Source organism: Halichoeres trimaculatus, unplaced genomic scaffold (genome assembly GCF_033239565.1).
Source record: "Halichoeres trimaculatus isolate MK-OKI-2021-1 unplaced genomic scaffold, fHalTri1.1 fHalTri1_scaffold_13, whole genome shotgun sequence".
NCBI lineage: Eukaryota > Metazoa > Chordata > Actinopteri > Labriformes > Labridae > Halichoeres > Halichoeres trimaculatus.
The window spans coordinates 22,405,415-22,418,615 of record NW_027437191.1 but is presented as its reverse complement, the minus strand read 5'-3'; the positions used below and the strand labels follow the sequence as shown (position 1 = coordinate 22,418,615).

Below are 13,201 nucleotides of genomic sequence, written 5' to 3'. Positions count from 1 at the left end.
TATCAATTGTAATAGAATCAGGAAACTATTTGAATTTACAAGAGGGTGGGACGGCCACTAGATGTCAGCAGAGGAACAGAGTAATAGCTAAAGCAGGAAAGGTTAAGATGCTCCAGGACTAACGTTTTATATTGACCTCTTAACTCGTTGATACGATATTTGGGACTGTGTTCTTGTACTATTGACAAGAGCACAGGTAGAAAAGAACAGAACATGACGTGAATCCCATTTCCACCCCATGTTCCCTCACTGGAATAGATTATTTGATTAGATTCTGGTCCACCTTGCTGAATTTATTTTCATACTAATGAGCAACATGGTGGGACACTTGGCTCAGCTGCCTCTTGTTTATCTCCAGGGTATCCCTCTTCTGTCTGAGAGGTTCCTCGCAGAACTCAATGACATGTCAAGGGCTTGGACTTATTTCCTATTAATTATGGGTTGTCCAGCGCCAAGACTGAAAGTACCCCTGAGTCAAGAAGACTTATTTACAAAGGGAGGAAAAGGAAGAGGACTTATTTTTATATAAGTGCAGTGGAAATCAGAGAGGATGTATGAGGTCAGGTAAGGGGGCAAACATTACTGGAAATGAAGAATGTAAATGTAGATGTTTTTCATTGAAAATGTCTTGATAATGATTTGCCAATGAAAGGAAATGTTCAGTCATTGTTGCTGGGGTCTGAATTTTCTTCCTGCTAACAGCCTGCGCAAGGAATGATTCACTGGTGTTGAGTGTTGTGCCAAGGAATAACATCACAACAACAGAGTCAATTAATTGGAGCACCATTTGGAGGACATTGAAAACATGGCCAAAATTGGATTTTTATTAAATAACATCAATATTTTGCCAAAAGATCTTTACCTCAGTAAAACATTTAGGAAAACTTTCTTTGGATGCAGTGGATGCCCTGTATTTTTCACATGTGCAGAAAGTCAATAATTCATTTGCTCTTTCCATATGACATGATTGATCAAATGTTTTTGGATGCCTTACACTAAGAGAAGTTTCTGGCACTTTATGACCTGCTTCCTCTGATATGTCTTTTCAGTGATGCATTGAGCTTTGCAAGCTTGCTGTGCTGCATTGTCTGTGGTTTAGTGTGAAGAGATATTTTACTTTCGTCTTTGAGTAATTGACAGTGGTTTCCTCCTACACATTTATGTCCCTTCAGCTGAAAACACATTGTATACATTCATAGATAATAAAGTGGCCCCTTAAGCACATTCAGATACACATTCAATTTATTTATTCCTCTTCAACATACTTGTCCATGTCTAGATCTAATGCATATGCATGCTGTGATAATGTAGTCTCTCCAGCTGCAGCAACAACAAAGACAATCCTTTACAGTAGAACACAGCATGGAAACTAGACTAGACTCCATGTGACCTGCTAGAGATGAAAGACTTAAGGCACCTTTAATCTGTGAGATGGCAGTTTTGCTTGGTTTGGTTTGTTGGAAGTATTTAAAATGAGTATGATACAGTGTTTAACATGGCTTAGGACTCAAACCAAATTATAACTGAAAATTAAACACACATAATGTTAGAAAGCCATTGATTTACACTGTATTACCGCCTTTCATCCCCCCTGCCCGCACTTGCAAATTTGTACATGTTTTAAATTATATGTTTTATGCTATTATTGCATCTTGCACTATGTCTTTTCTGTCATTTAAGCTGCTGTAAAAAAAACAAATAACATTTGCTTTATATAGACAAATTAAATTCTGATTGGTACTGAAACAACAAAAGGTTGTGACTTGAAAATGAATGTTCTTTTATCAGCAAAATAATATTAGATATCAAACAATTTTCTAGAACTAAACAGGAAGACAACGTCTATCTGTTATGGAATATTTCATCATGAAAGACTAATCACAAAACATTTTTTCATCCGGCAAGAGTAGTTTTTGTTTTTCTTGTTATGAATTGTATCGTTCATTGTTCTTTGTTCTTTTGTCTCACTGTCTTATTTCTATGCTTTTATTTTGAAATCAACCCCTTGTGCTTGCCTTGACACATTAGGACCCGCCCTTCCAACGAGGTAGCCATGGAGACCGCGCGAGAGCGAGGCAGCTGCTGGTAGAGTTCTCACAGCGAGTGTTTCCGCACACCTCGAATAAAGAGCCGAGGACGAGGTAACAACAGAACAGAGCTGGACGACGAAAACATCAGATTTTTATGACTTCATTCGCTATATTTTTCTCGTCTGGGTGTCTCACTTCTAAGCGGCCTTTAATGCCTCGAATGTGAAACGTTGAGAGGAGGGCTTACTGGTAACCTTTACATTGGTGAGTCCCTTTTTTTCGCAAGCTAAGCACGGATAGGCCACTACGAGATCTCTGGTTCTGCCTTTCTCTTTCCACTGTGTCAGAATTTGTAGTATTTCCATTTTAAGACAACTTATCTACGCTACGCTAACAAGTATTAATGTGTCACTTTGAATAATGAGTTGTCACCTAAATGTTTTCTCAACTAACAAAGTGTATTCTCAATTAAGCTAGCCGTAACCCCTGACGAATGTTAAAATCTGTATTGTGTTTTCCTGGCAGGTCTGATATTACTCAGCAAGTTAAAGTCTTTTTTTAAACTCGGGTACCCTTGCTTGCTAAAGTGTTAAATATTTTATTAGACAGAAAACCAAGCGGGATAGCTAGTAAGTCATATCTGAAACAGTTAACAGCTGTAGCGTTACTAAAGTGTTACATGTTGTTCAGTTAGCAAACGATAACAATAATATGTGGTTACAGCTGGAATACCGCATATATTAACATAAGTGAAAGAATAGTAATAATAGCCGCGAGTGGCTTTCTTACTTTGTTAGGATGAGGTTTGTGTCTTTGTTTTTGTCCCTGTGTGTGTGTGTGTGTGTGTGTGTGTGTGTGTGTGTGTGTGTGTGTGTGTGTGTGTGTGTGTGTGTGTGTGTGTGTGTGTTCCTGGCAGCCCACCACAGTCTTTGTTTAAATAGCTCGCAGTACAGTTGCACGTGTCGATGCGTGTGACTCCGCTTTGGAGCTGCTACGAAGGCAGATGACCACGTTTGATAGAGTTGCAGCATTACAGACGTAATATTGAGCTGCTAGGGTCTCCCCGAGAAGAGTTTCCTCAACACTGTAATTTCCTACCCCCTTCGCAAATGTTGCAATAAAACTTTGAGTCGTTTCCTGCTTGCTGGGAAGGTTTGGAGAGGTTAAAGGGGAACCAAATGTGAGCTGTTGCCTATGATCATAACAGAGAGCAAGAGGCACCTGAAGTCAGGAAGGGGAACGTATTCAAGGCTAATGTGCAGTCTAAGCAAACAGCTAGGAGTGCTGTGTCTGTTACAGGACCAGCCAATGTTTTCATCGAGTCCTTGTGCACAGCATGTTGTTTGGAGAGATAAGATCATGTCATGTCTTGCTTTTTGCCGCTCAGTCACATAAAAAGATCCCGCCAACAGAATATTTCTTCAAGTTAAAAGGCCCTGCAAGGACTTTATAGGTGTTCTCACTTTTATATATTTGCCTTTTCATAATCCATGATTAAAAATGAGATTACCAGCGCCGAAATTGGTTGTTTCTATATGCTATTTCTTAGTATCTGTAGACAGCCTGGCCAGTCCATTTACAGTGAAGTCCCTTTGACAACACTACACCAGCTGGCAAAGTGACTTTTGGATTTATCTTGAGGTGATGGCGGACACTGGAGCTGGACTGCCAAAAAATCAAAACAAAACGGGAGAGTGATAGAACACAGGCTCAAACACAGATTAAACTTTTTGAGATAGAATGTGTTACAACCCACATGCAGCAGTTAGTCTGTGGTCTGTTCAAACTTGACAGTCTATCAATAAACCTTAACCTCGTCCTTATCCTGAAAAAAAGGTTGTCTTAAATGAAATAGTGTTAAAGATGCTATGGGGAGGATCTGTTTTATTTGGGCTGCCTCGCCACCTTCTGGCCTAGAGTCTCATGCATACTGTTGTGAAAATGACTTTTAGCGAGGTGCGTGTTTGTTCTTGAAATAAATGGTGATTGGATCCTAACAAATTTCCTTTACTATGTACAACATGCAGAGGCAAGCTTTTTATCAGTACAGTTGCATAGTTTGAAACATGACAACATGCAAACATTGTAGTAGCCGGCTATATGCAGCACTGCTGGCAGCCCTGTGGTCCAGTGTATCTGTAGACTAATGCGACAACAAGCAAACTTAGTCATAGGCCTGTCACGATAATCAATAAATTGATTAACCGAATGATAAATAAAAACGTCCTCGGTAAGTTTGCCAGCCTTGATAAACTGACACGTGCATGCATGTTTGTTTTCCTCCTCTCTTTCGACCAAAGAGGCGGAATGAGAAGATGGCTCACTACATCTATCTTTCCTAACATCGGGGTGCATAGGTTCTATAGCGGATTTAGCAGATTTATAGCAGAGTGAGCATCTGTCAAAAATGCGATCTTTGGCATCTTTTGCGACAGGGCTGCTTGCGCGTACACACGGAGAGAGCTGAGGCGAGCATCCTGAGGAGTAAGGAGGAAACACACGCTAATGTGAGTGATGGCACGAAAGATACTGTTCTTAAGCCGCCTGCCACAGTCCCAGTGTGGGAATATTTTGTTTTTTATCAGAATGAACAAAGTGTGAGCTCATGAACACCAACGAGCTGATATGTCGCATTTGTTTGAAAATAGTGGCGACGAAGAAGAAGAGGGAGGTGCAGCGGAGCCTTGTTCTTTGACAATCTGCCCTTACTGAGGCTTTTGATCGGCAAAGTATATAGAAATAAAAGCGCTAAATGGTGGGCGCTCAGAGACAGCTACATTGCCAAAGAAATGCAGCCCTTCAATACGGTTGAAAGCCAGAAATGTTAAAAATGTTTGAGAGACAGTACGGATTGACTGGGAAAAAGTACATGTTACAAACAATTCAGAAACTGTTTAAAATCCCTTTTATTTAGGCTAAAGTTTTTATTGTTGTTGTTTTTTTTTTAAGTTTTATTTTTTCTTTAGAGACAGGGTCTATGTTTTATTGTTTTTGATTAGTATTAATTATTTTCATTGACATGTATTTTTTTCTAAAAGAGAGTCCATTTCATTTTCATTGTATTTTTTTTCTCTTTCTTGTTCGTTAAATTTATTATATTTTTTGTTTAATTTATTTTATCAAAAAGATCCTGACCTTTTAATTACAGTTAAATACTCTTAAGAAATTAAAGTTTCTTGCTTTTGATATGGTGTACTCACTTTATTATCCCATTTATCATAATTACATCAATGAAAAATGAAAAAAAAATCAAAATAATATTGACAGTAATATCGTTTATCGGCAATAATATTTTGGAAAATTATCGTCTAGCAAAATTTGTTATCATGACAGGCCTACTTAGTCAGTTTGTCTGCAGTTTAGTAGCTGTGTACATTTAGTGTTACTCACAGCTCGGTGCTCTAAGACATGTCTAATGTGTAACCTTAGTAAATCCTAGTTAGCTATGTCCTGCTAGTCATCTCCCAAGCAGAGCTAACTCTTATCCTCACTCTTCATTTTATTGAAAGACTCAAGTTTTAACAGACCAATGCAGAATAACTGTTGCATGTGGGTTGGAATGGACATTTTCACAGCTCAGCCGCTGTGTTAACCTTTAGCTTGCGCTCTGTCACTCTCCTGTTTAGCTTAGCTTAGCTCAGTTAGGCTCCAGTGTCCACCATGACTACAAAATTACTCTAATAAATCTTTTTCAGCAGAGGAAAACACATATCTCTCTTCTTACTTCTAAACTTTGTCAGCCTGCGTGAAGTTGTCATAGAGACATAGAGGTGCCGTAAATCAATCCGGTCCTGTCCGACCCAATTGGGAAGCTAAGAAGTAGCATTTTGAAATAACCTGTAACCTGTTGTACTAGTGCTGATAATCTCATTTTCAAGTGTGGGTTACTATCAGGCATTTGTAGAAGAGAGACTTTTGCAAGATCACTTAGAAACTCTTCACAGCCTCTTTAAAGAAGATAAACTCCCCATTCATGTGCTTCCTAAACAAACGCACACCTTGGCAAGAGTCTCGTTTTACAACCGTGGGTGGTGGTGCTCATGGGAAACAGAATCTTTCTCCTGGAAAAAACAGTAGCCTTTCTGAGTAGTCTTACAGAGCCTTTAAGCTTTGCCCTGTCCATAACCGATAAGTGTTATTTTTTTAAGTGTCACAATCATCACTCCGACTTCCATTGTTTGGATGGACTTGTTTTGTTTTCACACATTGTGCACACTCTAGCTTTCACAGAGGGACTTGCGGATAAACAATGGGCAGCTTTAATGGTTCTCAGTGTTACAGCCATTGTGTACCCAAAGTGTGATTTTTATAACTCCCCGTCCAGCGTTCAGAGGCTTTTTCTATTTGACAACTTAGCTCAGAGAAAACATCTTGTGTGGACAGATAAGAACAGCGTGTTTGGCTTCGGTCCCACTCTGCCTTCCCCACCTTTCACTGCTGTCAACATAACATGACAGCATTTCTCTCTTTCTTACGTGCGTTCCTCTGTACTATCCTTACTTTCTTTGTAGTTTTACTGTCTCCTAACTTTTTCAGCCTCCTTCCTTGTAGCAGTACAGAGGGATACCCAGGCGCTGTGGGGCTTACCACCACATAATACTTCATAACAAAGGCTCCTTTCTATGTTGCCATGCAGAGCCTCATCTCTGGGCTCCCTCAGCAGGCCCAGGCGGGCTCCACCAGCCGCAGTAGCATTGGGGCCTATCGGGTGGAAATCTCCTCCCGGCTGTTTCTTTGGCACACTGAGTGCTCTCTGTTCCCGGACACATGCCTGCACTGCTGCTCTCCTTGGCTCCCTTTGCATTCCAGGAGCCCCGGGCAGCTGAAAGACTGCAGTAGCAGCCTGCTGGGCTGGCTGGTTGTCTCGATGGCGTCTGAAGTGGAGGGTTGCATCGTTTTTTCCCCCAGGTGGAAACTAACCAGACAAAATATTGCACTTTTTTAAATCTGAGAGCCAAAAAATGCTGTCCCCACTGTCAAGTAGCAAAACTGTTTAAACATTGCTGCAACTCAGTTATTTTTATTACCAGTTAAATTTGTAGTTGCTCTACTTGTTTTTGAGGCCAAAAAACACAAGTACTCAATTAATAATGATGTGAAAGGGCACAGCAAGCTAATACTAACAACATTTAGCATCTGTGCTTCAGAAAAGAGACAAGCTATTACACTAATTATCAAAAGTGGCTAACATTTATATTTCAGTTAGCTTATCACATACTCATTTCAACTCGAGCTTTATCTAAGCAGCCCTCTCTCCAAAATCATTAGCATTAAAACTGCGCTCCTTGATGTTTAATGTACAAAAAGAAGAGTCCAGCATCAGGCCCATGACAAACAGACTTGTTGCCATTTCAGAGAAACAGTTTCTCCATTTGCCATTTCTAAATTCTCCTGTTACAGCATTCAGTCTCCAGTATTATCTGGCTTTACACACAGCCTCTCAAAAAGAGAACTTTGGCACCACTAATGTCTGGGTACAGCAGATTTACTTTCTTGTAAGGGTACCATTGTGGTGGTGTTAATCTGACCACGAGCCACAGATTTGGGACTTATTACAACATAATGTGCAAAATAATTTTAAGATTGCTCCAGTCCAAAGCAACACATTTATGATACGACTGTTCTTTCTAACAGTTTAAGATACAGTTTTTTTATTGAGCTTGAACAGGGTGAATCGCTTGAGTAAAGATGTCCAATTAAGCTGAAATGTTCACATCGAATCTTCATATAATTTTAATAGGGCTGTATGCATTTTTGCGAGACTCACACCGTTTAATTATTAAAAGCAGAGCACACAGAGCTTTACTTATCCGGAAACAAGGAAGTGACTCTGTTCCTTTGCAGGTGCCAGGTTGTGTTTGCTCTTCTTCCAACGTCTGCTTGAATAGCAAACACAACATGATGCTAAACGTTTAAACATGTCTATTATACACCAAACATTCACACTCATATTAGGGCTTAAACGGTGTCCCCTGGCAGACAGCGAGTGCTTAATAATGTGATTTGACATAGTATTTTGTTCCAGGAACAAGATATGTTTTGGAGAAGTTGAAACCAGCTGTGCAGCCTTTAAAGTGATGTGTGAAACTCGCCGTCTTTGATGATGTCTGACAGGAAACACAAGCAGGGAAGCTGACATCAGAATTTGAGGCTTTTACGCTCTGTCGCTTTCCTGCTGTGTTATTAATCAATTTAGCTCTAAAACACCAGGTGTATTGAAAAATATCTGCAAGAAATTGCTCTTAGGCTATTGTAACAGCTAATTGGAAAGCTGTATATGTTTGAGGGATACCAAAGTACAAAGTTAATGACTTGCTCCTTTGTCCAAGACTCCTGTGCGAAAGCAATTAAGCTAATTCCGTCGAAGTTTTCACTTTTCAGACGTTGGGGTCGGTCAATATTCTGGCCCCAGCTCTCTCAAGAGATCAACTCTGCTTTATAAATGCCATCCCAAGTGATTATTTACATCCCAACGTGCTGGTTTTTGTCCTTCCTTTGACTTTGCTTCTTTCCTTTCTATTTCTAAGACTTTTCCTCGTGATCATTAAAAGCAGCCTCTCAGCAGCGCTATCGTTCCAACGTAGACAAACGAGGAAGCGTCTATGGATCAAATAGCTGGCACGGGTCCTCTGCATGTGTTTTTGACTGTCTGCCGTTTGGCTCAATGCTGTTCTCAAACTGTTCTGCCAAAAGTAGCTTACGTCACTCTTTCCCTTTCCCACTGGTCTGTGCTGCGTGCAGGTATGGTTTTCCAACCTATTTCTGTGGGTATTAGGAAGATGGTAAGCTGTGTGTGGCCCTGCCCTGTGTGCATGTGCGTGTGTGTGTCTACTGGGAAATGTGTGGCAATATGTTACACAGATTTTTGGATAGCAAATTTACAATCAGTTCAGCAACTCGTAAAGTTTGCGTATAAAATGCTTAAAGTGATACTCCGAGATGGAACAAGTTGGGTCATATCACAAGGTTTAGGGCAGAAATTACCCCTACAGCAGTGATTTTGTGCGGCAGAAGCCCAGGGCGCTCGCACCAAAGACCCCCTCCCTGCTCCTCTGCTGGTTTCCTCTGCACTCAGACGGGGTCATTTTTTACTTGACCAAAAACACAAATAAACGGACTCCCACCCAAAAAAACTGATATCGGTCTGCATTCACGCTTTATTTAGAGATTTTTCTGTGCGTTACTTTCACACAAAAACACAGCAAAACAAGGCTCTAGTTCTCATCGTGTCTCTTCGTCCTGGCAGACTGCCTGTGTTTATTTATATTTGGCACGCCGTGCGCGGACTGATACACTAAGCGGCGAGCGCCTCGTAGCCAGCTGTGGCTCTGCAGCGGAGGCAGCGCCGTTTTACGACACGATGAGAACTAGAGCCTTATTTAGCGGTGTTTTTGTGTGAAAGTAACGCGCTTAAAAATCTCTAAATAAAGCGTGAATGCAGACCGATATCAGATTTTTTGGGTGGGAGTCCGTTTATTTGTGTTTTTGGTCAAGTAAAAAATGGCCGCGTCTGAGTGCAGAGGAAACCAGCAGAGGAGCAGAGAGGGGGTGTTTGGTGTGTGCGCTCTGGGCTTCTGCTGCACAGTAACACTGCTGTAGGGGTAATTTCTGCACTTGTTCCATCCCGGAGTATCACTTTAAGCTCGTCTTTCAGTAATTTTCCAGGCCAAATATACTTCCAAAAGGAAAAAAAAAGTTGCTCCAGATTCATGACGTATACATTTATAAACACAATCAGCTACATGGGGAATACACATTATATGATTTTGTGCATGTTTTCAGAAACTTTCCTCATCTCAATAGCTCCAGGTTGTCTGAGGCAGTGCCAGTGGCCACGCAGCAGATCTGCAATCAAATTGGCGGCTCTCTAAGTGCAGCCATGCCATTACTGTAGCCATTAGCTCAGCAGCCTTCTGTAACTGTAATGGCCCCCTGCCCTCTCTCGAGGATATGCTGCCTGCCAGCCAGCAAGCTAGCTCCTCAGAAAAACGCAACTACTGCTACTTCATCCCAACCTCTCTGCAGCAACATTCTCAAGACTGTATATGCACCTGCATCTCCTTTATGTAATGATAGTGCAGTCTTAACTGCTTTAAGGAAGTTTGCTAAGTTTGTATCATGGAGAGAGATTTGTTAAGAGTTGTATTGCCTGTGTTTGTTTTTCTCAGAGTGACTTTTAAAGGTGTCTCTGGGGCTCCAACATGTCTTGCAGTCAGTCACGTATGGTTCAAAGAACGGCAAGACACACTGCATCCTCTATCAACAGATTTCTGGTAGCATGTTGGTCATATCAGCGGTTGAAGAATAGGAAATACCTCAGATGTTTACACTTGATTGTGATCTTAATAATGAATCCATCAAACTCTGGTTCTTGTGACAATCTGCAGCATATGGCAGCGATGAGCTACAGCTGAGCATACAGTCAGCTGACATCTGTTTATCACTCAGCTGAGAAGTACTGCACCCTTGCTATTATTAGACTGTAGAAGCCGTATGACCGAGACTGCTCTGTATGTTCCAGTGTTGCAAAAAAAACCGGGACTTTGACTCATTTGAAATGAAGTTACATCTCATGTAGCTCCTCCCCTGACTGTAAAAGTTGCACGTTTTCACTGTTATGGTTTTCCACTGCCCTCCCCTCCTCCCTCTCCCTAACACATTTCTAGCCTCACTCACCCTAATGCTTCCTCATCAGCTGCAGGGATCTGTTTCCCTGTTACATCATCTACAGCAGAACGCCGGGGCAGGTTTACTCGGTTCAATCTTAGAGGCAGAGCTGAAAGTGAAGATGTGGGGGGGGGGGGGTTCGGGGGAACTTCTGGGTTGTTTTGAAAAAGTAGAAGCAGAATTTGTGCAATTTAAGGGACTTTGAAGGGAGAGGAAATACGCAAATAGTTCTTAATGACGTTATAATCAGTAAACCAACTGTTACTTAATGATGATCAGAGAAGTCCTCTCCCCTTTCTCTGTCTTCCAGCCTGTAACTCTCACTCTGTTTCTATTCCCTGCTGTCTCTCCGTGTTGCTTTTGGTTACGTAATCCTCACTCAATGTTGATAGTAATCCTCTCCCTCCCTCCCTCCTCCTCTCTCTATCCCTTCCTCTCTCTATGTGGCCTGGACAGGTTAAGCCGTAGAGGACTCTCTCGCTGGTCGCCGGAGGAAAAGATGTGCGATGGAATGGTAGCGTTTCAGACGAGAGCCCCGTCCTCCTCCTCCTCTTCTTCCTCCTCCTCTCCTCTAACCCACAGGCTGGCTGCCTCTGTGCTCCTCCTCCTCTTCACCCTGCTCCCTCATGGTCACGCATCAGGTAAGACACACACACACACACACACTGCTTTTCCTCTTCCTGTCTCTCTTTTTCTGTTCCCACATGATGCTTATTGACTAAACAAGCATCTTCACCGTCTCTTGTGAATTGATAGAGGTTATTTCTCCCTCGTCCTGCAGGTCAGGTAGATTAAATTGGCTTCCTTTACCCTTGGCTCGGTCAGGTTGCTCTCACTCTTAGCAGCGGCAGAGAGCTTGATCTCGCCCACTCTGTGAATCCATTCACTGCCCTAATGAGTCACAACAGTTTTTCTCCACTATTGAGTGAAACTGGGAGACGCTGTTTTCTGCAGTCACATCGCTGTCATGAGGTTTCAATCAGCTGTGACATTTAGACTCCCCTGAGAGCTTTTAACAAGGTTAGGTGGCTTTGGCTGTTATCACACAGCACGGTTGTGATTACCTCAAAATGTGAGTTGCAAAATTTTGGGAATATTGGCTCTGACTTGTAAGCAGATGTAAACATTGTTTGTGTGGTGGTACATAGAGATAAGTTCTACTCTTTGATCCCCTTCACTTGTGCCAGCTTTCCTCTCACATTAGCCCTCAATGTTCCTGTGCCTTCCTCCCCTAACAAACACACACCTACACACACGCGCTTCCCACACTCACACACACACACACAACCCTCACACAGCCAGCTCGTGAAATGTGCCAGATGTCCTTGCCACTGAGAGGAGGCGGACTGTGTATGTGTGAATAAGTAAATGTGTGCGTGTGAGGGGCGGTTTCAGCTCTTGGATGTTTTTAAATCCTTAATTGATTTCCTTTCTTAAACCTCTCACATTAGAAATGTGTGTATCAGGAGATGAAATAGCAACAGAAGGAGTTTCTTTTGTAGGGGAGAGATGGGTGGCTGGGTACGGCTGATCCCTGGTGTATCGACTCCAGCTCGCTAGCTCTCTCCCTCTCTTTCTCTGGCTGTGTGTGTGTGTGTCTTATGTAATACACATGATTCATGTAGAGCCCAGAGAGGCTGGTATCACACTCACGTTCTGCATCCAACACACACACACACACACACACACACACACACACACACACACACACACACACACACACACACACGGCCTACCAGTAGCAAGGAAATGTGTCCTCAAATCCCCAGCCCACGTGCTCTGTACGCTGCACGATTGTGTGTTTATGCGTGCGCTCCAAATTTGTGTTATTCGTGGTTGTTTTGTATCATATAAAGATGAAGCTTTTACGTAAAATTGTGCAGCTTAATGCATCAGACCTTGTATCCACAGTGTTTGTAATAGATAGTGCTATACAGAGAGAAAAATGAGCTGATGCACCTGCACCTCTGAGGTTGACTGATGAGAAAGGACAAACAGTTCTGTAGACTCACGTTCTGTATCTAACTTCTACTATTACTTGACCCAGTGTTCAAACTGCCTGAAGGAATTGAGGCCAACACGATGAAGCTAAGATTTGTATTTGTTTTCATAGCAGCGCTTGCTACTTTTTTTTTTTTTTTTTTCTTTTTTTTTTTCCTTTTTGTTTTTTCCCCTTGTCTGCATTATCTTTACAGCCGGGCACTGTGTCCGGTGGCAGGGTTGGAAAGACTAATGCATTTTTTTTCTAGCAGTGAGAGATATGTGAATATGATTCACTGCTATAGTGACAAGAGCCGACCGATATGGGATTTTTGCCGATCCTGAGGGCAAAAAAAAGCCGATATCCAATATATCGACCAATATCCGATATATCAACAGATATCCGATATATCGGTTGATGTATATGATAAATTCATTGATATACACGGGATATATACTGTATATAATCACAAATTATTATAATACCCATATGATTCAAGACAGAGACAGAACACTATTAAATT

At 41.7% G+C, this 13,201-nt stretch overlaps 1 protein-coding gene across 1 annotated transcript in view; it reads left to right on the top strand.

Moving 5' to 3' along the window:
• Positions 1-2,040: 2,040 nt before the first annotated feature.
• susd6 (sushi domain containing 6) overlaps positions 2,041-13,201 on the top strand; it is a 40,252-nt gene continuing 29,091 nt past the window's right edge. The window contains exons 1-2 of the mRNA XM_074685768.1: positions 2,041-2,294; positions 11,154-11,338. Coding sequence (XP_074541869.1) covers positions 11,197-11,338 — 142 coding nt within the window. The 5' untranslated portion in view covers positions 2,041-2,294; positions 11,154-11,196. The remainder of the gene's footprint in view (positions 2,295-11,153; positions 11,339-13,201) is intronic.